Source organism: Eretmochelys imbricata, chromosome 20, assembly GCF_965152235.1.
Source record: "Eretmochelys imbricata isolate rEreImb1 chromosome 20, rEreImb1.hap1, whole genome shotgun sequence".
Classification (NCBI taxonomy): domain Eukaryota; kingdom Metazoa; phylum Chordata; order Testudines; family Cheloniidae; genus Eretmochelys; species Eretmochelys imbricata.
In genome coordinates this window covers 8586738-8610883 of record NC_135591.1, presented here as the reverse complement: position 1 = coordinate 8610883, position 24146 = coordinate 8586738, and the positions used below count along the sequence as shown (strand labels likewise).

General features: G+C 49.2%; 1 protein-coding gene across 2 annotated transcripts in view; it reads right to left on the bottom strand.

Moving 5' to 3' along the window:
• AKAP8L (A-kinase anchoring protein 8 like) overlaps positions 1-21670 on the bottom strand; it is a 39169-nt gene extending 17499 nt beyond the window's left edge. The window contains exons 1-5 of one of the 2 annotated variants that reach the window (XM_077838704.1): positions 21534-21670; positions 7016-7048; positions 4543-4771; positions 656-1124; positions 33-156 (exon numbers count right to left, since the gene is read on the bottom strand). In XM_077838704.1, the coding sequence (XP_077694830.1) occupies positions 33-156; positions 656-1124; positions 4543-4771; positions 7016-7048; positions 21534-21546 (868 nt within the window). In that variant the 5' untranslated portion in view covers positions 21547-21670. The remainder of the gene's footprint in view (positions 1-32; positions 157-655; positions 1125-4542; positions 4772-7015; positions 7049-21533) is intronic. The other variant, XM_077838705.1, reaches the window with a different exon arrangement.
• Between the last annotated feature and the right edge of the window lie 2476 nt (positions 21671-24146).

The window sequence follows — 24146 nt, the reverse complement described above, 5'->3', positions numbered from 1 at the left end:
AACTCATTAGTAGTCACCAGAGAGGTTCTTACCATTCTCAGAGTCAGAGTTGTCAGAGCCATCAGTTTTTGCTGCCTTGCTGTCAGGTTCATCAGTGCTGTCAGTTTGTTTTCTTTTCTTAGAAGTAGGGTCCTTCTTCAGTTTCTTTTTCTGTGACTAGAAAGGAAAATATCATCAGTCCTCAAATATACATTCTGAGACCATCCCCTGCCAGCAGCAAATAAGTCTGCATTAAGCCACCTTAAAGGGGCTTTATATTGAACTAAACTTCCCTGAACACTCAGTTATGCAATGTCAGCCAAGACAGATAACGTTTGGCACAGTCCTTCACAGCAACCACCCTTCAGCATATCAGATTAAACCACAAAACTATAGCACATTGACTTTCCTAGCTTTACAAAAAGAGCATCAAGGTTAAACATTTTGGATGCTAAGACTGCACTATGAATGAATGTGGCCTCTTCACACCATTTAGAAAGAACACTAAGATGCCAAGCAAATAATGCACAGATACACAAATTACACTGTGGAAACTAAGTATGGTATCTCAGAGAATAGGGCCCTTTGCACTCAGAGCTGGACAGTGTAGTTTGTTGGGAAGTGAACAGTCTCTATATGAGGTGAATGGGTGGGAGGGGATTGCACAGGTACTTACTTTAAAGTCTGCGTCCCACATTTTCCAGTTTCTCCTCATTCGCTGTTTCATGCCGCCTCCTCCAAAGCGCATGTTTCCAGAGAAACCTCGCATTCCCTGGAACATGCTGAGTTCTGGGATAATGTTGTGGGAGAAGAGGGATGGGAGCCTAGAGGAGCCGTGGGGACCATGGCCCCGCCCTCCCATTGGCTGTGGCGGCTCATTCCACTGTCCGCCCATGTGCCCGGAATATGAAGATGCCATGGGTCTGTTATTTCGCCCGTCTCTGGCCCAGTTCTGACCCCGCTGGCCAAAGTTGTCCCGTGCTCTGTTCTGGTACTGGTCCCTGTGGTTCCCATAGAAGCTGTCATAGCAACCTTCATAGGCATTTTCGGTGTCATGTTCAGCCTCACTGTAATCATAGCCGGATCTGTATAGATCACGGTCGTTCAGTGAAGACCTTGAGTCGTAGGACTCATATGTATCATACCTGCAAGAGTTGCACAGCAAGCAAGGAATCCAGTCAGTAGCATATAAGGCACCACATTACAGTCTGCCGAGAAATGGCAGCAGAAAGATTAAACAAAAACAACAGAACTGTTCCAGTCTCATTTATATCAAAAAAGGCTCAGAGGTTTCACTCAACATGGGAGTTTTTCTGTGTGATACAGCAGCGGGAGAAAGGGGCAGCACAAGGCAAAGGTCAGGAGAAGGGCATAAACAGAGTGACAAGGAGTAGCAGGGATTCAGTTCAACCTCAGTCCATCACCTTAGTCCATCACCATATCTAGTCAGATTTACATATGCCTAAAGAGCCAGGAAGCACACCAAACTAATCTTCAATTTCTCTGGAAATTACTGTGTCATACACTGATCTTTTTTAAAAAGAAAAGTTCCCAAGCTGAGCAAAGGTTCCTCAGTTAGCAGTACTGTGGATTTTCAACTGTGCGGACATTCAGATTTTCTGATTTAAATTTAATACATTCACCACCCGCCCTCTATTTAGCTATTCAAATCAGACTGAACAATCCAAATAGTTAAGAATAAATGCAGAGCCAAAAAATAATAGTCCTGATTCTCTTCCCCACCCCCCCATTCTGAATTGTTACAAGGAATGGCTTAATTTAGGCCTTGTCTGCACAAGAAAGTTTGTGTATAATGCATGGTGTGAATTTAAGCCAACAGCTATACTGGTAAAAACGCCTTATGCGGGCATTTATTGTGGTATAAGAGTGCCTTTTCTTGATTTAGCTTGTGTTGCTTGGGAAGGGTTTTTACCAAGTCAACTTTCCCATGTAGACATGACTTAGAGTTATTACTGGTCACTGTAGTTTCCACAAAACCAGTTTTTAACCAGGACAGTTTCAGAAGACAAATACAAAACCTGCAGAGGAGTTTTAGACTTAAGTTCTGTAATATCTAAAGTAGTGCCTCTGTACATCTTATGCAACGACTGACAGACTCAATTTGAAGCAAAGATGATATATCAAAGTTTAAGGGGAGGCTCCACACTCTTCATGATAACTTGCTACTTTACCAGCTGAGGTGAGGGAAATCCACACCCACCAAGACAGAACACAAATTACACAAGGAAGCAAGAACAAAGTGTCAAACTAGCACTGACCACTGCGGCACAAACCCCAATATTTATGCTTTATAGCAAGGTCATGAAAGCAGGGGAATTGGAAAGGAACAATGACTGAGGAGGAGACACACTAACTCCAAGGCCACGAAAAAAGAGAGCCATTCCATCAACTGATATGAGAAGAATCATTCAGACTAGCAATCACCAAAAAAATCTTCAACTGGTAAAGCTACAGGTGCCCATTTACATAAGCCGAAGCTTTCACTGCAGCAACTGAACAGCCCTCCCCACACTTTGCTTTTTAGGAAATGAGACTAAAGGCTGAAAACTGATGTTTTCTAAACCACTAATTTCATCCTTTTGTCCCTTAAATGGTTTACTACATTCACTCTGGATATTTGATAACTCTTCTCCAGCAAGAGCTAGAATCAAGAGCTAGAACCTTAACAGGGCTGGGTTACCAGCCAAGTATCATCTATCATGACAGAACTATGCATGGTAGCTTGCCTGATGCTTGGGGCTTGGAGCAGAAGATCCCAGTTGTGTGGTGTCTGAATAATAGACAAGGGCTGGAACATCAAATTCAAAGTTCTCATCTTATAAAATTAGAACCCAAGAGTTTAGTCAATTAAACTGTTCACCTGCTGCCTTGCAACAGTCCTTTCCACTCCCAACAAGAGAGGTACAGATTCATAGATGAGGCTAGAAGATACCACTGTAATTGTCTATGATCTCAAGAATAACAGGCCAAAGAACTTCCCTACAGCATCTCTTTTAGAAAAGCATCCAATCTCGATTTAAACATTTTACCCTTGGTAAGTTGTTCCAATGGTTAAGTACCATCACTTTGAAAGTTTGCACCTCAACTTCAGTCTAAGATTTGTCTAGTTTCAACTTGTTTACCTTAGTCTGGTAGATTTAAGAGGCTGCTATTATCAAGTATTTTTCCACAGGATGGATTTTTTTTTTTTTGAAAACTGATGTACTTTACATGAGTGCTTTTAAACAGAGTACTCCACCAAAATCTATTTGATGCAAGACTTCAGAGGAGTAATTCCTTAAAACTTTGTGAAGCCAACTGTACATTTTCCCTCTATTCCATAAACACAGTTAACGTAGCAATTTTACAATATTCAAAAGTCATTATATGCTACTAGTAATTACTATTGAATTATACTTTTGGTAAACATATCCCAAGTTTTTGTGATAAACTTCATAAAAAGTTTATATAGTTTTAAACGTGGTTGCTTAAAACAAAAGTACAGATGCAACAATAGTTGACTGCAAACAAACCACAATGCACCCCAAATAAAAGGATGTATAAAAGTCTCTTGCATGACATTTCTTACTACTAACAAGCTATGCTTTCATTCTAGAGAAGAGGTTCTGGTTTGCTTACATTATATGGAATTTAGTTTAAGTTATTTTGACAACGTCTCTGCATACTTCGTATTTGAACAGTAGCAGACAAACTTCAAGTTCTCTACAAAATAGATGTCTCCCCTACATGGATGTAAACCTGCTATTGTTCAAATCAATACTTGCACATAAGCAAAATACACAGATGTAAAAATACTCAGAAATGGATTTGCTGGGATGAATTAATATTTCACATAAACCTAGAATGAACAGCAGTGTTGTAGAAGTATTAAATTTTGAATATAAATTTGTTTTGAAATTTAACATGAGAAAATCTTTGTGAAGTGAACAGTCCTTATTAGTACTGCATATATTTCTGATTTAAAAACATGGCCAAAACCTCATTTGATCTTTTCTGGACAGCTATACCGTATTCCCAGTCAGCAACCCAAAACTGGAACAAAAATGTCACTTCTAGACTAATAGTTAAGCTTAAAATCAAATGAGGGACAAAGGCAAATGAATGTTGTGGCAATGCTATAGAAATGAAATACATCAGCAGGCTCCCAGAAATAGAAACATTAAGGAATCCCTTCTTTATTCATCTCCAGTTTAAAATTGAGAAGATTTTTTTCCCACAACTTAAACAAATCCTACTACTGCTGTAAAGATTGCATCACAATTCCAGTACCTGTCAAACAGACTATCAAGACTTCACTACTCAAACTGGGATACAAATGACTTATTTCAAAAATATAAACAAAAGAAGGAAAATCCAGCTGAGCCAATTCATCTGTTTCCCCTTGAGAGCCAAAATGTGAAGACAAAGTGAGAATGAGGTCAAAATGAGAAAGAAGTAAGAGGTAGCAACTCTGATAGTCAGCAGAAGATTAGAGTAGCGGTTCCCTCACGAAAAGACACTAACCTGTCTAGTACTGAATCTTTTCTTGATCTCTAGACTCACCTGTCTCCACCTGAGCCATAATGTCCTCCTTGCATTGTGTCCGTTTCTAGATGAGACACCATATCTAAGCGCTGGTTCATTTTTGCTATAACAGCATCGGCGCCCGTGGAAGCATTAGGGTCTGTGTCTGAATTAGGCATTTCCCAAGAGTTTGAAGTGGCCATACCATACCCATAATTGCCAGAGTTATCTTGACCATATCCATATCCATAACTATATCCTTCGTACCCTGAAATGAGAAAGTGTCATTGAGATTTTCAGTCAAGCAGCTGAGCTAACATTTCTATCCAAGCTCAGACGCAGAAGTCCCAAGAATGCCCCTTCCCCACAGAATGGGGAAGTTTTAATTTACATTTAACCCATTTTTTCCCTTACAAAACACCTGCCAAGGTGTGTTAGTGTATCCAACACCAGGACTTGAAGGTCAAAACACACATGGAGGAAACTTCACACCAAATCCCAGCAATATAGTAACAGTCTACAATCTGCCCCAACTAATATTTAACACTCAATTTTCATTCTTGCTCTCACTCATGGACAGGGCAGGCTGCAGTGTAGCATACGCAAAGCCTTCCATGGCAATCCATCTGCCTGATAAAAACATATTCCAGAGAGAACATGGGCCAGTCACCCTCAGAAAGAATAGCAAGTGTGGCACGGACATTTAGGTATGTGTAAAGAGTGTAGGTTGTGTGAGAAGAAAATACAAGATAACGTATTTAGGACAAGCCTAGTTTAGTTCAAAGTGGGCTTGTCTCTGTCAGTTTGACATGAAGTTGTGCTGTATCCATATCCAGTTATGTTCTGACTTCATAGCCAAATGAAATAAAATTCATACCTCTAAGCTAAGCAGTCAGTTCACATTATAATTGCAGTGATTTGTTCGAATTAGAGGACAACACTGTGTCTGGGGTCTATTCTTCTAGAGATGCATAGGAATTTGTGCAATTCGAAAGATGGGACAACAAGCCCCCCACTAACTTTGACCAGCACACATGACTCATGTCACTTCTGTTCCCTCTCCTATCCACACATAAATGAGAGAAATGGCCCTCTCAGTTGCATGTTATCTCAGGGGTGATAGAGAACAGTTTCCTCAAATGCAGCCCATGGCATGCTACTTACAAAGCAGACAGGGACAGAAAACTGACTAAAATGGTATCAAGTGTTCTATGCTGTTTTCCCCCTTTTAACTTGCATATTAGGTTTGCTCAGTTCATCCATCAGCATGTCCTACTGCCAACCCTGCAGTTCTGGGATTCTTAGGATCATGAAAGTTAAAGCAGAGATTTGCTAATTTGTATTTATGAATCAAAACGCTATTGTGAACAAATTGTGATTTTGCAAGTGAAACAGACAGTACCACCAGATTCTAATATCTTTTGTAGTTTAAGAATATTTAATAGCTTTAGGAGGTAGCATGAGCCAGTGGACCGAGCACTTACCTAGGGGTCAGGATACCTAAGTTCTATTCCGGATATGCCACTGACCTAGAATGTCTTTGGGGAAGACACTTAATCTCTCTCACCTTCTCTCTGTCTTGTCCCTTTAAACTGTAAATTCTTCAGGACACAGACTATATCACAATACACATGTTCAGTGCCTAGCATAACAGTACCCTGATCTTAGATGGGGACCCTAAGTGATACTCTAACACAAGTAGTAAAACAATGACACTGCTAGCAAGCTCACCTTACTGTATATTTTGACAAAATAACTAGTTGATTGAAAAGTGGGAAAAATCATGAATTCTGTCTGGTTTTTACAAAAATAAGTTTTCCAGCTAGCTCTGAAGATAGTGAAAAGGTCATAAAATCCTTCGTACAACACTGACTACAGTTTAAACTACCAGTCAGTGATACAAAAAAAAAAACCATACTATACTGCTCTGCTAGTCAGTCTTCGTGGAGTGGATAGAGGCTTCCTTGTGCTAATTAAAGCATGCAGATTAGGGAGATTCTCCCACATAGCTGGGCATCACACTCTAGTCTGAGCACAGTGAGCATGGCCTCTGGAAAAAGAAAAGTATTTATAAAGGGAGGCCTGTTTCAAGTTTCGGCCTAAATGCAGACACACTGCCATTTTTTGCGTCTTTCAGGCACAAGAACTAGAAATTCAGTCTTCTGGCATGCTAGGACAGCACTTTAATCTTCAGTGCCGTTTCATAGAGAAGTGATATCAGACAGAAAGACTGAAGGAAAACAGATAGTGGATTCAAAACTGTGTTGACTTCTGGGAACAGAAATATCTGGTTTTGTTGATGCACAATGCAGAACAGTAAAGAGTTGACTGTCACAGTTATATGGGCTCTGCAACGCTGACCGAAATAGTTGTGTGACCTGAAAGGATATTATTCAGAAGTGGTGGAACAGATTTGAGCTGTGAAAACCTTCAATTTTATAATCATTTTTCTAACTGATTACATTAAATGACATTTGTTCATGATAATGTATTAAGATTTTACTATACTTGCCTCTGTTTGTCCCAGAGTTCCAGTTGCCATAACCTAGAAAAAGACCAAAAGGTGGTCAAAACCCAAATTATATGGTATGCTCTAGCTAGAACAGCTGGCATTAAGGAGAATCTATTCTATCTAAGATCTGATCATCAAATGCACCCAAATAAGCCAGACTGTATCACAGTGGATACTCCTAAAAAGAGACCAAAGCTTGACAAACCTGTATTACTCTGGAGGAATTCTGCGCCACTGAGCATACAGAATTACGTCCCCCGCAGATAAGGATGGGGAAGCAAAGGGAAGTCGCAAGAGCGGCCAGGTGCCCCTCCCCAGCAGCACAGGCATGTGGTATCCAGCACCCAGAAGAGAGGTAGATCACCGGGGGGAGGGGACCCTCCCATGAGCATAGTTTAGGGAGGACGGGGGCATTGCCCCTCCCCCCAAAGACGTGTGGGGTCACATGCCGCTGCCCATTTTTGCGAGTGCAGAGCTGCCTGGATGATGGAGTGTGCCCCTCCCGCTAGCTAACTCCTCCTCCTGGGTCCTGGTGCCAGTCATACCCCTCTTCTATGCGTGCTGGGAGCCATCCTGTTTTCTATACAATGGTGAGGGCCACTGGTGGTGGTGGTGAAATAGGCAGTGGGGAAGAAAGGGGGATGGGAGCAGGAGACAGCGGGGAGAGGAAGGCAATGGGATGGGGGAGAGGCAGTGAAGAAAGGGATAGGATGGGGAAGAGAAGCGGATGTGGGAGGGATCCTGGCACTGGCGGCAGCATCAGCTGGGGTTCCCCAATTAAGCAGGCCCATCAAACCCCCACCCCGACAAACCCCACACCCCTGCACCTGGACCACCCTGACAAGCCCCCTGCAACTGGACCCCCCACTGAGTCCCAACCAGCTGCACCCAGACCCCAAACCCAGCAAGTCCCACTCCCAGACCCCCTCGCTGAATCCCATCTCTCTCCACCTGGACCCCCCTGCAGAGTCCTACTGTCCCTGCATCTAGAACCTCCCTTGTGCATCCAGATCCTCCACTGAGTTTCCCCCACCCAGGGTGCCCCACACAAAACCCTCTTATCCCACATCTAGATCCACCTACACTAAGCCCTCCACAGTTGGGCCCTGCTGGGCTGAGCCTGCCTGCCCACAACTGGTGCAAAGCCCAAGGGTGTTTCTGCAGCAGGCCCGGCCCTTGTGTTGTGCTAGGGTCAAGTGCAGCCTCACTGCAGAGACCCTGTACAATGGGTGGGGGGCCTGCAGGGTGATCTCTCACCTCTGTGCAGCCAGTGGTCTGTGCTCACCACTGCTATATTGGAGCCTCCACATTTATTTATTAACAAATAAAATTTGCAAAATTTTAAAATATTGTGTGCAGCATTTTTATTTTTCTTGGTGCAGAATTCCTTAGGAGTACCATATCAACAACAAGTAGGAAACGTGCTCTAGAGAGTAGTGTCCTTATTCATCAGTTTCAGTCCAATGTTATTTTAATTCAATCTTAAAATTTCTAGAACTTGTGACTGCATAGATACCATTCCAACTGGGAACTGGTGAGTTTTGTCTTTCAAGATCTACAGAAAGATGCAGCTTGGAACAAAGGCTGTTATTTGCCCAAGGCCTAGCTCACAGCATCATCTTGGACTGGAAGGGAAGGAATCACTCACTAGCAACTTGCTTTGCATCTGGTAATCCAGTGACAGATAATTTTGTACTTACTGATAGGTGCCATCATACCAGGGCAGAACATGGATTAGCCGCAATGGTAATTATGGCCAAAACAGACAGCACCACTTGATTTTAGCCAAAGTTTCTGAACCTCCACTGCCAAATCCCTAATACACAGAAATCTCCCTGCTGGGTTAGGTTCAGCAAGATTCCTTAGGTGTGAATCCCCCTATGTGGGCTCCCAAATTCCTATCCAGACCCACAGTAGGACTATACTGGATCTGCTACAAAGAGTGTCTGTTGCAGAGAAGGGAGCAGGACTGGTCATAACTTTTTTGGTGAACTACTTGTATCTTAAATCGTAGAATCACCGAAGCTTAGCACTGGAAGAGACACAGTCCTGTATAGCAGGAGGCAATTAATGTCCCTGCACACTTGCATGACCAGGGCTCCCACTGCAGAGTTTAGACTTATAGAAGATTAGGGTTGGAAGGGACCTCAGGAGGCCATCTAGTGCAACTCCCTGCTCAAAACAGGACCAATCCCCGACTAAATCATCACACCCAGGGCTTTGTCAAGCTGGGCCTTAAGAAGCTCCACTACCTCCCTAGGTAACCCATTTCAGTACTTTACCACCCTCCTACTGAAATAGTGTTTCCTAATATCCAATCTAGACCTCCCCCACTGCAACTTGAGACCATTGCTCCTTGTTCTGTCGTCTGCCATCACTGAGAACAGCTGAGCTCCATCCTCTTTGGAACCCCCCTTCAGTTGAAGGCTGCAATCAAATCCCCCCCCCCGACCCCTCTTCTGCAGGCTAAACAAGCCCAGTTCCCTCAGCCTCTTCTCATAAGTCATGTGCCCCAGTCCCCTGATAATTCTCGTTGCCCTCTGCTGGACTCTCTCCAATTTGTCCACATCCTTTCTGTAGTGGGGGGCCCAAAACTGGACACAATAATCCAGGTGTGGCCTCACCAATGCTGAATAGAGGGGAATAATTATTTCCCTCAATCTGCTGGCAATGCTCCTACTAATAAAAGAAAAGGAGTACTTGTGGGGCACCTTAGAGACTAACAAATTTATTTGAGCATAAGCTTTCGTGACCTACAGCTCACTTCTGAGCTGTAGCTCACGAAAGCTTATGCTCAAATAAATTTGTTAGTCTCTAAGGTGCCACAAGTACTCCTTTTCTTTTTGCAGATACAGACTAACAGGCTGCTACTCCAAAACGGCTCCTACTAACGCAGCCCAATATGCCATTAGCCTTCTTGGCAAGAAGGGCATACTGCTGATTCATATCCAGCTTCTCATCCACTGTAATCCCCAGGTCCTTCTCTGCAGAACTGCTGCTTAGCCAGTCGGTCCCCAGCCTGTAGCGGTGCATGGGATTCTTTCATCTTAAGTGCAGGACTCTGCTCTTGTCCTTGCAAACCTCAAATTTCTTTTGGCCCAATCCTCCAATTTGTCTTGGTCACTCTGGACCCTATCCCTACCCTCAGAACTTGTTGCAGGTGCAATCCATCCCACCATCCAGATCATTAATAAAGATGTTTAGGGGATGGAACAAAAATGATTAGGGGTTAGGCAACAAAAATGATTAGGGGTATGGAACGGCTTCCGTATGAGGAAAGAATAATAAGACTGGGACTTTTCAGCTTGGAAAAGAGATGGCTAAAGGGAGATATGATTGAGGTCTATAAAAATCATGACTGGTGTAGAGAAAGTAGATAAGGAAGTGTTGTTTACTACTTCTCATAAACACAAGAACTAGGGGTCACCAAATGAAATTAATAGGCAGCAGATTTAAAACAAATAAAGGGAAGTATTTATTCACACAATGCACAATCAACCTGTGGAACTCCTTGCCAGAGGATGTTGTGAAGACCAAGACCATAACAGGGTTCAAAACGGAACTAGATAAATTCATGGAGGATAGGTCCATCAATGGATATTAGCCAGGATGGGCAGGAATAGTGTCCCTAGGCTCTGTTTGCCAGAAGCTGGGAATGAGCGACAGGGGATGTATCATTTGATGATTACCTGTTCTGTTCATTCCCTCTGGGGCACCTGGCACTGGCCACTGTCGGAAGACAGAATAATGGGTTACATGGACCTTTGGTTTGACCCAGTATGGCCATTCTTATGTTGAACAAACCGGCCCCTAACCGACCCCTGGGCACTCCCCTTGATATCAGCTACCAACTAGACACTGAGCCGTTGATCACTACCCGTTGAGCCCAACAATCTAGCCAGCTTTCTATCTACCTTATAGTCCATTCATCGAATCCATACTTCTTTAACTTGCAGACAAGAATACTGTGGGAGACCGTATCAAAAGCTTTGCTAAAGTCAAGGTATATCACGTCCACTGCTTTCCCCATATCCACAGAGCCAGTTATCTCATCATAGAAGGCAATCAGGCTGGTCAGGCATGACTTGCCTTTGGTGAAAAAGACAGTTACCTTTTCCGTAACTGGTGTTCTTTGAGATGTGTTGCTCATGTCTATTCCACAATAGGTGTGCATGCTCGCCATGTGCACCGGTGCAGAAAAATTTTTCCCCTAGCAGTACCCGTAGGAGGGGGAGCACCCGAGCGGTGCCTCCAGGGCGTGGTATAAGGGGAGCTGCATGTTCTCCCCCCCCCGCAGTTCCTTCTTGCCAGACAACTCCGACAGAGGAGGAGGAGGGCAGGATGTGGAATAGACATGAGCAACACATCTAGAAGAACACCCGTTAACGGAAAAGGTAACTGTCTTTTCTTCGAGTGATTACTCATGTGTATTCCACAATAGGAGACTCCAAGCTATATCTGTTGGAGGTGGGTAGGAGTTCACAAGTTCTGAGGATGGAGGACAGCCCTGCTGAACGCAGCGTCATTCCTGGTTTGGGAGATGATCGCGTAGTGCGAGGTGAACGTGTGAACCGAAGACCAGGACATTTGTAGAGCCACCACGTGGATGGGGACGTCGGCCAAGAAGGCCTGCACTTGAGACGAGTGCGCCTTCACAATTGGGGGGGGGGGGGGATGGGGACGGGACCCACCAGCTCTTAACAGGTATGGATGCACGAAGTGATCCGGTTGGAAAGCCGCTGACTGGAGATCGACCGACCCCTCATGTGCTCAGCTAAGGTGATGAACAGTTTCGAGGACTTTCTGAATGGCTTGGTCTGCTTGAGGTAGAAAGCCAGAGCCCACTGCACACTGAGCATGTGGAGACGGAACTTGTCACTGGACATGCGGCGCGTGGGGCAGAGGAATGGCAGAAAAATGTCCTGCTCTATGTGATAGGCAGAGACCACCTTCGGGAGGAACGCAGGGTGTGGGCGGAGCTGGAGCTTGAACTTATGAAACACCGTGCATGGGGGCTCGGAGGTCAGGGCCCTCAGTTCCGAGACCAGCCTGGCCGACGTGATCGCGACCAGGAAGGCCACCTTCCACGAGAGGTGGGACCAGGAGCACGTGGCTAGCGGCTCAAACGGGGGCCCCGGGAGACGGGTCAGCACCAGGTTCAGATCCCACAGAGGAACTGGGGGCCTGGCTAGCATATGGGAACAGATGGTCTAACCCCTTGCGGAACCAGCCAGTCATAGTATGGGAGAATACCGTGTGCCCCGGCACCGGTGGATGGAAGGCCCATATGGCCGCCAGGTGAGTCTTGACTGATGAGGGTGCCAAGCCGTGGGCTCTAAGGTGGAGAAGGTAGTCCAGGACAAGCTGGATCAGGGCAGCCACCTGGGAAACACCCCACTCAGCCACCCATCTGGAGAACCAGGACCACTTTGCCAAATAGGCGCAGTGTGTGGAGGGCCGCCTGCTTTCTAGAAGGGTGCGCTGGACCCCTTTTGAGCATATCCTTTCCTTCCTACCTAACCAATGAGCAGTCACACCGTGAGGTGGAGAGCTGCTAGGTTGGGGTGGAGGAGGCAGCCCTGGTCCTGGGAGAGCAGGTCTGGGTGGAATGGCAATGGCCAAGGTGGAGCAACCGCCAGACCCGTGAGGGTCCTGTACCAATGTTGCCTGGGCCATGCTGGGGCAATCAGGAGGACCCGGGTTTTGCCCTTCTTTATCTTTTCCAGGACCTTGCTGATCAGTGGGAATGGGGGGAAGGCATAGAGAAACTGGCCTAACCAGGACAGGAGGAAGGCATCGGAGACAGTGCCCCATCCCAGTCCCCCCCGGAGCAGAACCGGGGATAGTGCCGGTTCTGCCAAGTCACGAACAAGTCCACCTGGGGAGTTCCTCACACTTGGAAGAGCCAGTGAGCCACTTCCGGGTGGAGAGACCACTTGTTCTGAGAGGAGAAATCCCTGCTCAAGCAATCCACCCGTATTTCCGGGCATCTGGTAGACGGAAGGCCTTTTGGCACATCCCACAGCCTGAGGGCTTCGCAGCAGAGAACCGGGCCCCGCCTTACCTGTTGATATAGAACATCGAGGCCGTGTTGTCCGTGAGGACCCTGATCACCTTGCCCTTCAGGTGCAAGCGGAAGGTCCTGCATGTCAGGCATACCGCCCTGAGTTCCTTGACATTTATGTGTAGGGTCAGATCCTGAGCCGACCACAGACCTTGGATCTGAACATTCCCCACATGAGCCCCCCAACCCAGGCCTGATGCATTGGACACTAGCTCCAGCGACGGGGCCCTGTCCCTGAATGGGACCCCTTGGAGCATGTTGCTCGGGGCAGACCACCACCGTAGGGAGGCGATCACTGAATCGGGTACGGTGAGGACTTTGTCCATCCTGTCCCTAGCCTGGGAGAACTCCAAGGCCAACCAGAGCTGGAGGGACCTCATCCTGAGTCTGACATGATGGACCATGTACGTGCATGCCGACATGTGACCCAAGAGCTGGAGGCACGCTCTGGTTGTCATCACCAGGAACCTTGTGACCATGTCGATAAGCCCCTTCAGGGTCTCAAACCTGTCCGGTGGGAGGGAGGCTCTGACCAACAAGGTGTCCAGGAGTGCCCCGACAGTCCCGGTCCAACGCAGAGTTTAACGTGGACTTGGTGTTGTTTACCAACAGGCCCAAAGAGGTGCACGTGCACAGGAGGAGCGTCACGTAATGCCTCACCTGCAACCAGGAGCTGCCCTTGACCAGCCAATTGTCCAGATAGGGAAAAATCTGGGGTAGGCCGCTACCACCAACATACATTTTGTAAATACCCCGGGGGCAGTGGACAGGCCAAATGGGAGGACCGTAAATTGTAGGGATTCTGTCCCACCAATAAACGGAGAAAGCGTCTATGCCCCCTCGAATATATGACTATGGAAGTACGCATCCTACAGGTCAAGGGCAGTATACCAGTCCCCGGGATCCAGGGAGGGGATGATGGAGGCCAGGGAGATCATGCGGAACTTGAGCTTCACCATGTACTGGTTCAGACTGCGCAGGTCCAGGATGGGCCTGATTCCCCTTTGGCCTTCAGGATAAGGGAATAGCGGGAGTAGTACTCCTTGCCCAGGGAGTTCAGAGGCATCACTTCCACCACTCTTAGGCCCAGGAGCCGCCCCACCTCCTGCTCGAGCAGAGCTTCATGCGAGGGGTCCCCCAGGAGGGACAGAAGCGGATGATGGTTGGGCGGGGAGGAAGTAAACTGGAGGGTGTAGCCCAGGGAGATGGTGTTGAGGATCCATTGGTCCGAGATCAGCCGCGACCGCTCCAGGAGGAAAGCACACAACCAGTTGGAGAAGGGGAGCTTTATTGAGGGAGGATCCCTGATGAGAACTGGCAGGGCACCCCTGAGCGTCTCATCAAAAACGCCTTTTCCCCGCCTACTTGCCCTTGGAGGACCCAGGTTGGGGGACAGGCCGAGACTGCCTCTGAGGGAGCCTCTTATAGTCTCGCGACTTCTTAAGGGCAGCCTCGTATTTCAGGTGTGTAGCCTGAGTGGGAGTCTGCTGTGGCTTAAACTTAGCTTTAGCCAGAGCTGGAACATAGAGACCCGCACAACCCTCCAGACTCTCTGGAAGTCTTTCATGCCATGCAGCCTTGTATCTGTTTGCTCTGCAAAACAGAGCTTTGCCCTCAAACGGGAGATCCTGCATGGAGGTCTGCGCCTCACTGGACAGCCCAGAGAGCAGGAGCCATGACGCCCTTCTCATGGACACCGCGGAGGCCATGGACCGCACAACCATGTCCACCGCATCTGAAGCTGCCTGCAGAGTTGCCCTGGCAGCCACTGTACCCTCCTCCACCACTGCTTTGAACTCCTTCCTATTGCGCTCCTGGAGGGAGTCCTCAAACTTGGGCAGGGAGCCCCACAGACTGAACTTGTACTGGCCCAGGAGAGCTTGGTGGTTTGCCACTCATAACTGGAAGCTCGAGGATGAATAAACTTTCCTTCCAAAAGAGTCCAGCCTCCGTGAATCTTTATTTTTCAGGGTAGCGGCTGGTTGGCCCTGCCATTCTTTGTGGTTGACCGACTCGACCTCCAGGGAGTTGGGCGCCGGGTGGGTGTATAGGTACTCGTGTCCCTGGGTGGGTTAAAAGGACTTGCATTCCGCCCTCTTGGAGATGGGGGACAACAAGGCCAGTGTTTGCCACAGGGCATTTGAAATTTTTGCCACCCCTTCATGGAGAGGCAAGGCTACCCTGCCCAGTGCTGAAGAGGATAGCACTTTAAACCGGGAGTCTGAGGACTCCTCCATCTCCTCTGCCTGGAGATGAAGGCTTGATGCCACCCTTCCTGGTGGCCCTAAAGTCCTCCTATGGGACTGAGCGGGGCAGGGTCGTAATCGCCTCATCCACGGAGGGCGAGAAGGCCGGTGCGATACTCTGGGTGTCCACCGGCACCAGCGGGTCCACCACCTGCTTGGTCTCTGGGCATGGTGCCGGGGATGTACGTCCCACTGACTCCTTCCTCTGGTCTAGAGGGGGAGATCTGGAGAGGGAGGCCGATGGTGCTTCCAAGGCTCCGGCCACAGACCGAGTCCCCACCAGGGGCTGCGTTGGGGGCCACGGTGCCCACTGGTACCACTGTCCTGGCCACGGTGCCACAGTTGTTCGGTAGGCCCAGTTGTTCGGTCTGGCTCATGGATGGGCGGCTTCGAATGGAGGCCGGGCTGGTGTATCACCTGCCGCTGTCCTGGGACTAGGAGTGCCAGGAGCGACGTCGAGCATGGGACCGCAATCTCGATGTGGAGGACCTGTACCATCGGTAGCAGCTGCTCTGCAATTGACTCTGATGGGCGGACCCGCGACAGCTCAAAAGTGGAGCGGTGCTGCGAGTCTCAGTCAGATGGAACTCAACCAGACTGTTTGGTGGGAGTCGAGGGCGATCCACATGGACGTTGCCCTGAACAGTTGCTGGGTGGTGAACGGGGTCGGGAACGTTCCCTGGACCAAGACCGGTACCAAGCCTGGTGTGACTGCGGAGATCCCAGCAGTGGCTTGCCCCTGGAGCGTGGGACTGATATCGGCGGTGCTCCTGGCACAGGCATGTACATGAGATCCTGGGCTGCCTGCAGGGCCTTTGGCATGGAGGGCATCTGGACGTCCAGGGAGGCCTGGTCCGAAGCAGCCGAGCTACTGCGCTCTACGTGAGTTGGAGGCCTAGAGGCCAGAGGGGATAGAGGGCTGTCCAATATGGGTCTTGCCTCTGCTTTGGGTTTACCTCAGTGCCACTGCGAAGAAGCTGTCTTTTTGGCCTTCTTGTGCCCCACGGACCGGTCGAAGGCGCCGGAGGGTTGTCACAGACTGACACCACAGTGCCCAGTGTCGGCTCGGGGCGGCGCGCCGGAGTTGGGGTCAGCGCCAACTCCATCAGAATGGCCTGGAGTCTAATGTCTCTCTCTCTCTCAGTCCGAGGCTTGAGCAACCTGCAAATCTTGCAACGATCGCTGATATGGATTTCTCCCAAACAGCGTAAACAGTCTGTGTGCGGGTCACTCCTTGGCACAGATCGCCTACAAGTGTCGCATGACTTAAAACCCGGGGCATGAGGAATGCCCCAGCCCAGGCTCTCTTAATAACTGATCAGCTAACTAACTACAGATATTAACACTGAATGAACAAGCAGTTCTGGAGACTAGCTACAGTGAAGCTGGAGCAGAGTAGTTGCGATGCACCTTCACTGGCAGCAAGAAGGAACTGAGGGTGGGGAGAGCATGCAGCTCCCCTTATACCACACCATGGAAGCGCCACTCCAGGGGTTGCTAGGGCGCTCCCCACTACGGGTACTGCTGGGGAAAAACTTCCAGCACTGGTGCACATGGCAAGCACGCACACGTATTGTGGAATACACATGAGCAATCGCTCGGAAGAAGAATCCATGTTGACTGTTCCTGATCACCTTCCTCTCCTCCAAGTGCTTCAGAAATGGTTTACTTGAGGACCTGCTAAATGAGCCAAAAGCTTTTTAAAACTGGCATTATCGTCTCCTCTTAGAACCTAGAATACACAAGTTTCCTGACGAGTTTTAGCATTTTCCTACATCAGCAATAGTGCTGCATTTCTAGCCCTGCAAGAGGCTGACTGACATGCTTCTGTTTGATGCTGGTACAGAAAGGTGACTCCTCAAGATTACACACACCTCAATAGGTGCCACATATAAAGCGAGCTCACCTCTTAAAGTTACCATCAAGTCACTGAGAATTTTAGTTAGAAACTGGAAGACTTCACACTAGACGATACCAATTTTAAACAGACAACTCCATTCAAGAATGGAGTTACATACAGATGTGTAGTCTTAGTTCTTCTAAAGATAAGGAACAGAGATATAATGCCTACTTCCAGTACAAAGATAGGAGGGTTTTGCTTTACCTTTGCTTCTTGTACATGTCTGGGTATGTCTTAAGCCACTTTATATCAGAGATACAGAAGTTAATACAGAACGTATTAAGCTGTAAGTCATGCCTCCTGTATATGCAAAACATTTACGTAGAATCCTTTACCAAAGAATCATTTAACCACAGATATATGAACAGATAATGGAATCTTATTAACTTTTCTGCTAATCGAATCACCTGTACAGAGAAACTGAATGACTATAAACATAATATACTGCAGGAAAGGGAACAGAAGGGCAACCAACAACTCAATTTACAACAGGGCTAAACTCTAGCCTAGACATACCTTAAGTATCAACCAAAGTTATATTTCTGGAAGATTTGAGTAGAACCTGGATGTAGGGCCAGGTCCATCATCCATCCCAACACCACACTCCACTCATTTCACAAGGCCAGAAACATCAAAAAGTAACTGTATTAGATGAAGACTGGTGAATTAAGAGCAAGAAACCCCAGTCTGGTCTCATCACACCTCTGACCATACACTTTTGCACACAAGTAATTGCATCAGCATACCCTTCCTGCTCCGTCTGTGTTCGTAGCTGGCAATTTCTGGCACCCAATTCCCAAAGTCAATCACAGTTCCCAAAGTCAACCAATTTCTTCTGTTATGCCACATTCATCTAGCTTCAAAGTCTGCACACATTCTTCCAGGGCTGAGCTATTTAGTTGTTTTTTTTGGTTTTTTAATTTTAATATGGGCATCTATTTTGCAATGGATACTCATCACATAAATGCGTTTTCTAGGTGTACAATGATAAAAAACGTATGTATATCGAGCCATTACTATGTTCTACCCCTACCCCCACTTCCTCCTCAAGAAATAATCCGATAATCCATACAAGCATTAACACAGACCTCAGATTAAGGCTTTTAATTCCACAAAAATGAAAACCGAGAAAGCCTCAAGTAATATATATTCTTAATATTTGCAACAGCCTACAAGGTTGCAGTCAAGGAGTACATCCTGAAAACCTTCATCTCCCAATATAAAATGCATTCTTGTTTTGAGGAGGGCTACATGCTTCACATCACTTTTACCCTATTTCTACAAAAATAAGACTTTCCCTACAAACTGTATAATAGACAAGCAAAACTTCTATAGTTCCTTCCAATATACACCACATCAAAGCTCTTTACCATACTACTTAATAGGGATTCTTAACTTTTATCCACTGATGACCCCCCAAACCAACCACTTCTCCTTCTGTAATGCCACATCCCAGAACCTTTTGTACTGTTTCAGCAATGAAAAGAGCTAGCAGTTTGCTTTTGCAAGTTCTTTCACCTATGGTAGAGAGGGGAGGGCACCCAGAGCCACAGGGGCAGGGGAACACACACAGAACCCCCAGTTTGAGGGTGGGTTGCAGAGACTAAAATAGAGGGGAATGTGAGGGTGGCATTCAGGGAACTTGTGGGAGAGAAAGAGGGATACAATCAGCTGCAGGTGCATGTTATGAGCTGGACATTCAGAAGCAACAAATTCTATGACCCCTAGTTATGTTATGGATGACTGAAATCAGTTATTACAGTCAATGCATGTGAACTCAATCATTTAATATTTAAAAATACATCAAGCAAAAATTATTTGTAACATTTTCCATAACGAAGTACAACTTTCCCCTACAAGATAGATAGAATAAACCTAATAACTGGAGCAATTTGTATTCAGAAGGTCCTTCACAACCATAATAAATGGAAACAGTTTTTACATTAAGCCTTAGAGTCTGTAGAAAATGATAGCAGTTCCATGACCCTAAGGCTGAGAATCGTTGCTATACATGCACAACATTGAACAGGCTGCCACCTTGGGGAAGAAAGGGAGCAATACGGTGTCCAGCTATCACAGTGCACAGTTGAGGTATGGGTCTTGATAAGTGAGAGATTTTCACCACTGATCAAGGTGAACCCCTTATATTTAGACACAAAAGTGTCAAGCAAAGCAGGAGTTACAAACCCAATTATACTATTAATTTGTCCAAATTGCACACATTGTATAAGGTAACGTTCTGAACATTCTACATACAATTGAGTATACCAGAATAAGGCAAATTTCATAGCTAGATTAATAGTCTTTTAGCAGTACAGTATTATTGAATCTGAGCTCTAAGGTTAGTACTTTCCCTGCCTCCCCCCACAACCTCTCTCATTTTATTTAATGCAAAATGTGTAACCCAGCACCCAAAGGCAGTTAATTGCAACCACACTGAGGAAGAAAAAAAATCTCAAACCTGTAGCAAAAAGCAGCAAAGCTGCAAATTCTGGGCTACCAGCTGAATACCCGAGACTCTCAAAGGACAACTTCAACTACCCTTTCCTTTGTTTCAACAGAGGGTAGGAGAAGCAGGGATTGATGCCCCCTCTCATATGCAGAATCCCACATGCCTTGTCACCCTAGCTGGGTATAAATCTCAATTTCTCTCTCCCGAGCTCATCAGATGCAGGGGGAAAGGGAAGAATCTGTGCCAGCTTTATCCTGCTTATTCCCTCACCCTCCCCCGAGCTCATCAGCCAGGGATATGGTGCCAACTTCTTCTCCTTCCTTATTACATGCCCTCCAAAGCCATGCAATAGTGTGAGGGGGAAAGGAGAGAAAATATCACCATCACCTTCTCCACCCTTATCATACCCCATTCCTTCAAGCAATGGTGAGTGTATGTGAGGAAGCAGTGTAAATTCCTTCCACCATCCATCATTGCCAAGATGATGCAGTGACAGTAAGCTAAGGGTATAATCAGTTCCACCTTTACCCTCACAGTCTCCAAAACTCACAGCTGACAGAGAATATTACCAATGCTGGGTTTCCCTCTCCCTCATTATTTATTACACACATACTCACGCCAATGCAATGCTGCATAGAAGGGGAAACCACGTCAGCTTCTACTCTAGTTATTATACCCCCTTTACCAGAGACCTATTCAATGTTATGTATGGCAGGATAGCAGAGCCAACTCCTCCTCCTGGTTACTACATTCCCCCAGAACCTGTTGTAATGGTGTGTGTGTGTCCCTCCTCCCCTTGTATATCTTCCCATATGTCCAAAACCCATGTAATGCAGGATGGTTGGTGGTGTATGTGGGGGTGTCAGGGGCAGAATCCCCCCATCCCCGGAAGGTCTCAGGCAATTCTGTTGTGTGGTGTGTGCATGTTGACTGCCAGCCCTCCCCACACAGTGCTACACAATGGGGATGAGGTGTGTGTGTGTGTCAGTGCCAGACACACACACCCCCCAAACTCTGTAACACACTGTGTGGTGGAGATAATGTGTGTATGGGGAGTATCAGGCCCCCTGTAATGCTGTGTGGTAGGGGGAGGGGATCAGTGCCCCACTAGGCCCCACGCTATGCAATAAGGGGACAGGGTCAGCACCAACACCCCACCAGGCCCCGCACCAGCCCCCCACCAGGCCCCACACGGTGCCATGCGCCAGAGGATCGGAGCCAGTGCTGATCTCCGTGCTGTGCCATGCCATGCAGCAGGGGGTCAGAACCAGTGCCAGCCCTCCTCCCCCTTGGAGCCCGTGCTAACCCCCATACCATGCCATGCAGCAGGGGGGTCAGGGCCAGTGCCACCCGCATGCCATGCCGTGCAACAGGGGATCGGGATCAGGGCCAGCCCCACCCCAAGGCCCCAGGCCATGTTTGCGGTAGGCTGTCAGGGTCCGCCAGCTCCAACCCCTTCAAGCCCCGTGCCATGCAGTAGGGGGTCGGGGTCAGTGGCGGCGGCGGCGGCCCCCCCTGCAGATCTAGGGCAGCTCTGTGCTATGGGGCCGGGGTCAGAACCGGCCGGGCCCCCACAAGCCCCATACTCATGCGGCGGGTGGAAAGCGACGGTCAGGTCCCCACCCGCCGTCCCCCCAGCCCCACGGCGGAAGCGGTGCGCAATAAGGAGCGAGCTCCTAGGCCAGCCCTTCGCCCGCGTCCAGGCCCGCCCCAGGGCGCCGAGGGCACGGGGAGAGCTCGGAGCAAGGCCCGCAGGCCGCGGGGAGGGACGGGGGAGCAGGAGCAGCGCAGAACCCCCCTCACAGACGGGGGCAGCCGGCCCCCGCCCCAAGAGCCCGGTCCCGGCAGCCTCTCACCTGAGTAGCTCATGACAGCAGCTCCACGTCCCACGCTCACCTCACACACTCACCCCGACCCGCGGCTGCCTCCTGCGACAGACGGTAACGGCAGCTGTCCAGCCCCGCCTCCCGACCGCATTGGACGCGCTGCTCCGCCCACCTGCAAGTCATTGGTGGCCGGGCCTGCCACGCACCGCCTCCCTCCCTGTCCACCAGAGAAATTTCCCGCTGTGCTCTGTTGCCATTAGAAGAAAAAGCAGTCAATCAAAATCACTCTTACTTTCCATAGGGTGGACAAATGTCAATCAAGAACCTCTTCAAATACGAAAGGCGGACATTAACGTCAATCGAAATGATTTTAACAGCTCATTGGTCACGCTATTTGTCAGTCATTACACCCCAAAGCAAAGAGGGGGGATTGGCCAAGATAACTATCGATCAGGAAGCAATGTCAGGGGCAGTATCCTGCTCTCTGGTTGGTCAGCAGGAGGCAGGCTCGGCTGTACCCTGAGCCGCTTCACCTTAGGTACGGCGGCAGGTCGGCGGGCCCGTGATGCTACGAGCCCTTCTTCGGGCGGGGACCCAACCCAGGCTGCCTAAGCTACGGTGTCTCCGCAGGGACATGGGGCGGTACGGCTGTCAAAGCCTCCCCGCCAGGCGGCCCGAGGCCCGAGCCGGGCTCCCGAGCTCTGGAGAGCAGCCGGCTGGAGCCTGGCCGCGCCCAGGCCGCACCCCGAGGGTGGCGGTGCCTGGCCCCTCGGGGCGGGACACAGCGGCGTTAGCGCAACGTGCAGCCCCTTCACACTGAGGCTTCTGCTCTGGGGCGGGATCCCCAGCCCAGCAGCCGCACGAACAGGGACTGGGGCGGGCACCCCAGCGGCCGGGGGAGGCTTGGTGCCGCTCGCTGCGCTCCCCAGGCGACTGCCAACGTGCTGAGGAGCGGGCCTGTCCTGCCTTCCCCCGCAGAGAGACCCCCCCCATAACCGGGTCTGGCCCCGCGTTCCCCCGCCGAGCCAGCCACAGGCGTCCAGTCGCACCTTCCCCGTTAAGCCATCGCTGGGCCCTGCAGTCCGGACCCGGTCCCAGTCCCATCTTCCCCGATTGAGCCAGCTGTGGGCTGAACATACGCAGGCTATGGCCCCGTCTTCCCCCACTTAGCCGTCAAGGGGCCTTGCAGGGTGGGGCCCAGCCACCTGTTCCCCTGCCAAGCCAGAGATGGGTCTTGCAGACCAGGCCCTTGCCCTACTTTCCTCCACAAAGCCATCAACGGGCCCCACGTACCCAGACCCAGTCCTACTTTCCCTCATCAAGCCACTTGTAGGCTCTGCTGGCCCAGACCTGGCTCCACTTTCCCCTGCCACACCAACTGTGGACCTCGCATACCTGGACCAAGTCCTGTGTTCCCCCGCCAAGCCATTGATGGGCCCTCATCCCCCCTCATTCTAGGTCTGAGAATGCCTGCATCTCAGGCTGGAGAGGCAGGGCCTTAAATCCCTGGGCCCTTTAAATCCTGACACCGGTTAGTGCAGCTGTCAAATCTTGATTTAAAGGGCCCAAGGCTCCAGCTGTGGTAGTGGTGGCTGGGAGCCCCAGGCCCTTTAAATCACCCCCCCATCCACCAGCTGCGGAGGTGGCTGGGAGCCCCGTGGCAATTTAAAGGGCCCAGGGCTCCAGCTGCTGCTACTGCAGCAGAGCCACGGGCCCTTTCAATCACTGAGGAGCCCTGAGGGCTCCCAGCTGCCACCGCTACCTGGGGCTCTGGGCTCTGGCAGAGCTTTAAAGGGCCTCGGGGTCTGCTGTGGTAGCAGCTGCCGGAGCCCCCATCCCTTTAAATGCCTGCCTGAGCCCTGCTGCCTGAGCCCTGGGGTAGCGGTGGCAGGGCTCCGGCAGGGATTTAAAGGGACTTGTCCAGAGACCAAACTAAGGGTGGCTCCTTGTTCAGAGGGATAACCTGAAGGGAAAGACTGGCTAAGAGCCGGGGAACATGAGTGACAAAAGCCAGGACTTTCAGTGTCTTGGGACAACTTACAGATTTCCCAGGACAGCTACTTAAAAAAATGGACAGTCCTGGACAGACGGCAACCCTTACTCTGATTGAGCTAGCATGGTAAAAAGAGCAGCGTAGCTGTGGCAGGTCAGGTTAGCTGCCCCACGTACATACCCAAGCTTTCAGACAGGATTGTACTTGAGGCGGCTAACCAGACCCCTGCCCCTGCAGCTGCAGCTACACTGCTTGGCACATGCCTTCCTCTGCTGCCTCCCAGGGATCTGCTATGACTAGCAGCTCTTCTACCTCCATATGAAGGGTCTCCCGCGAGACCTCTATGAACTGCCAGTCTTTTACCAGGACCGCAAAGCTAGTCTCAATGACCAGGTCCACGGTGGCCACCGAGGGGGGAGGACCTCCTTATGGAGTCGCTGGTACACAACCCCTATCTCGGTGTGCAGGTGGTGGAGTCCCCCTCAGTGCACTGGAGGTTGGTTCTGACTGGTATCACCAGGATTGGAGATCCAGGAGAACACAACCGGAGGGACAGGGTGGACCTTTGGGTGCTCAGCAGGCACATAGGGCTCTTCACCCCTTGCATCTCCCAGTGTATACTCCAGGAAGCGAGGGCAGCATTACTACCT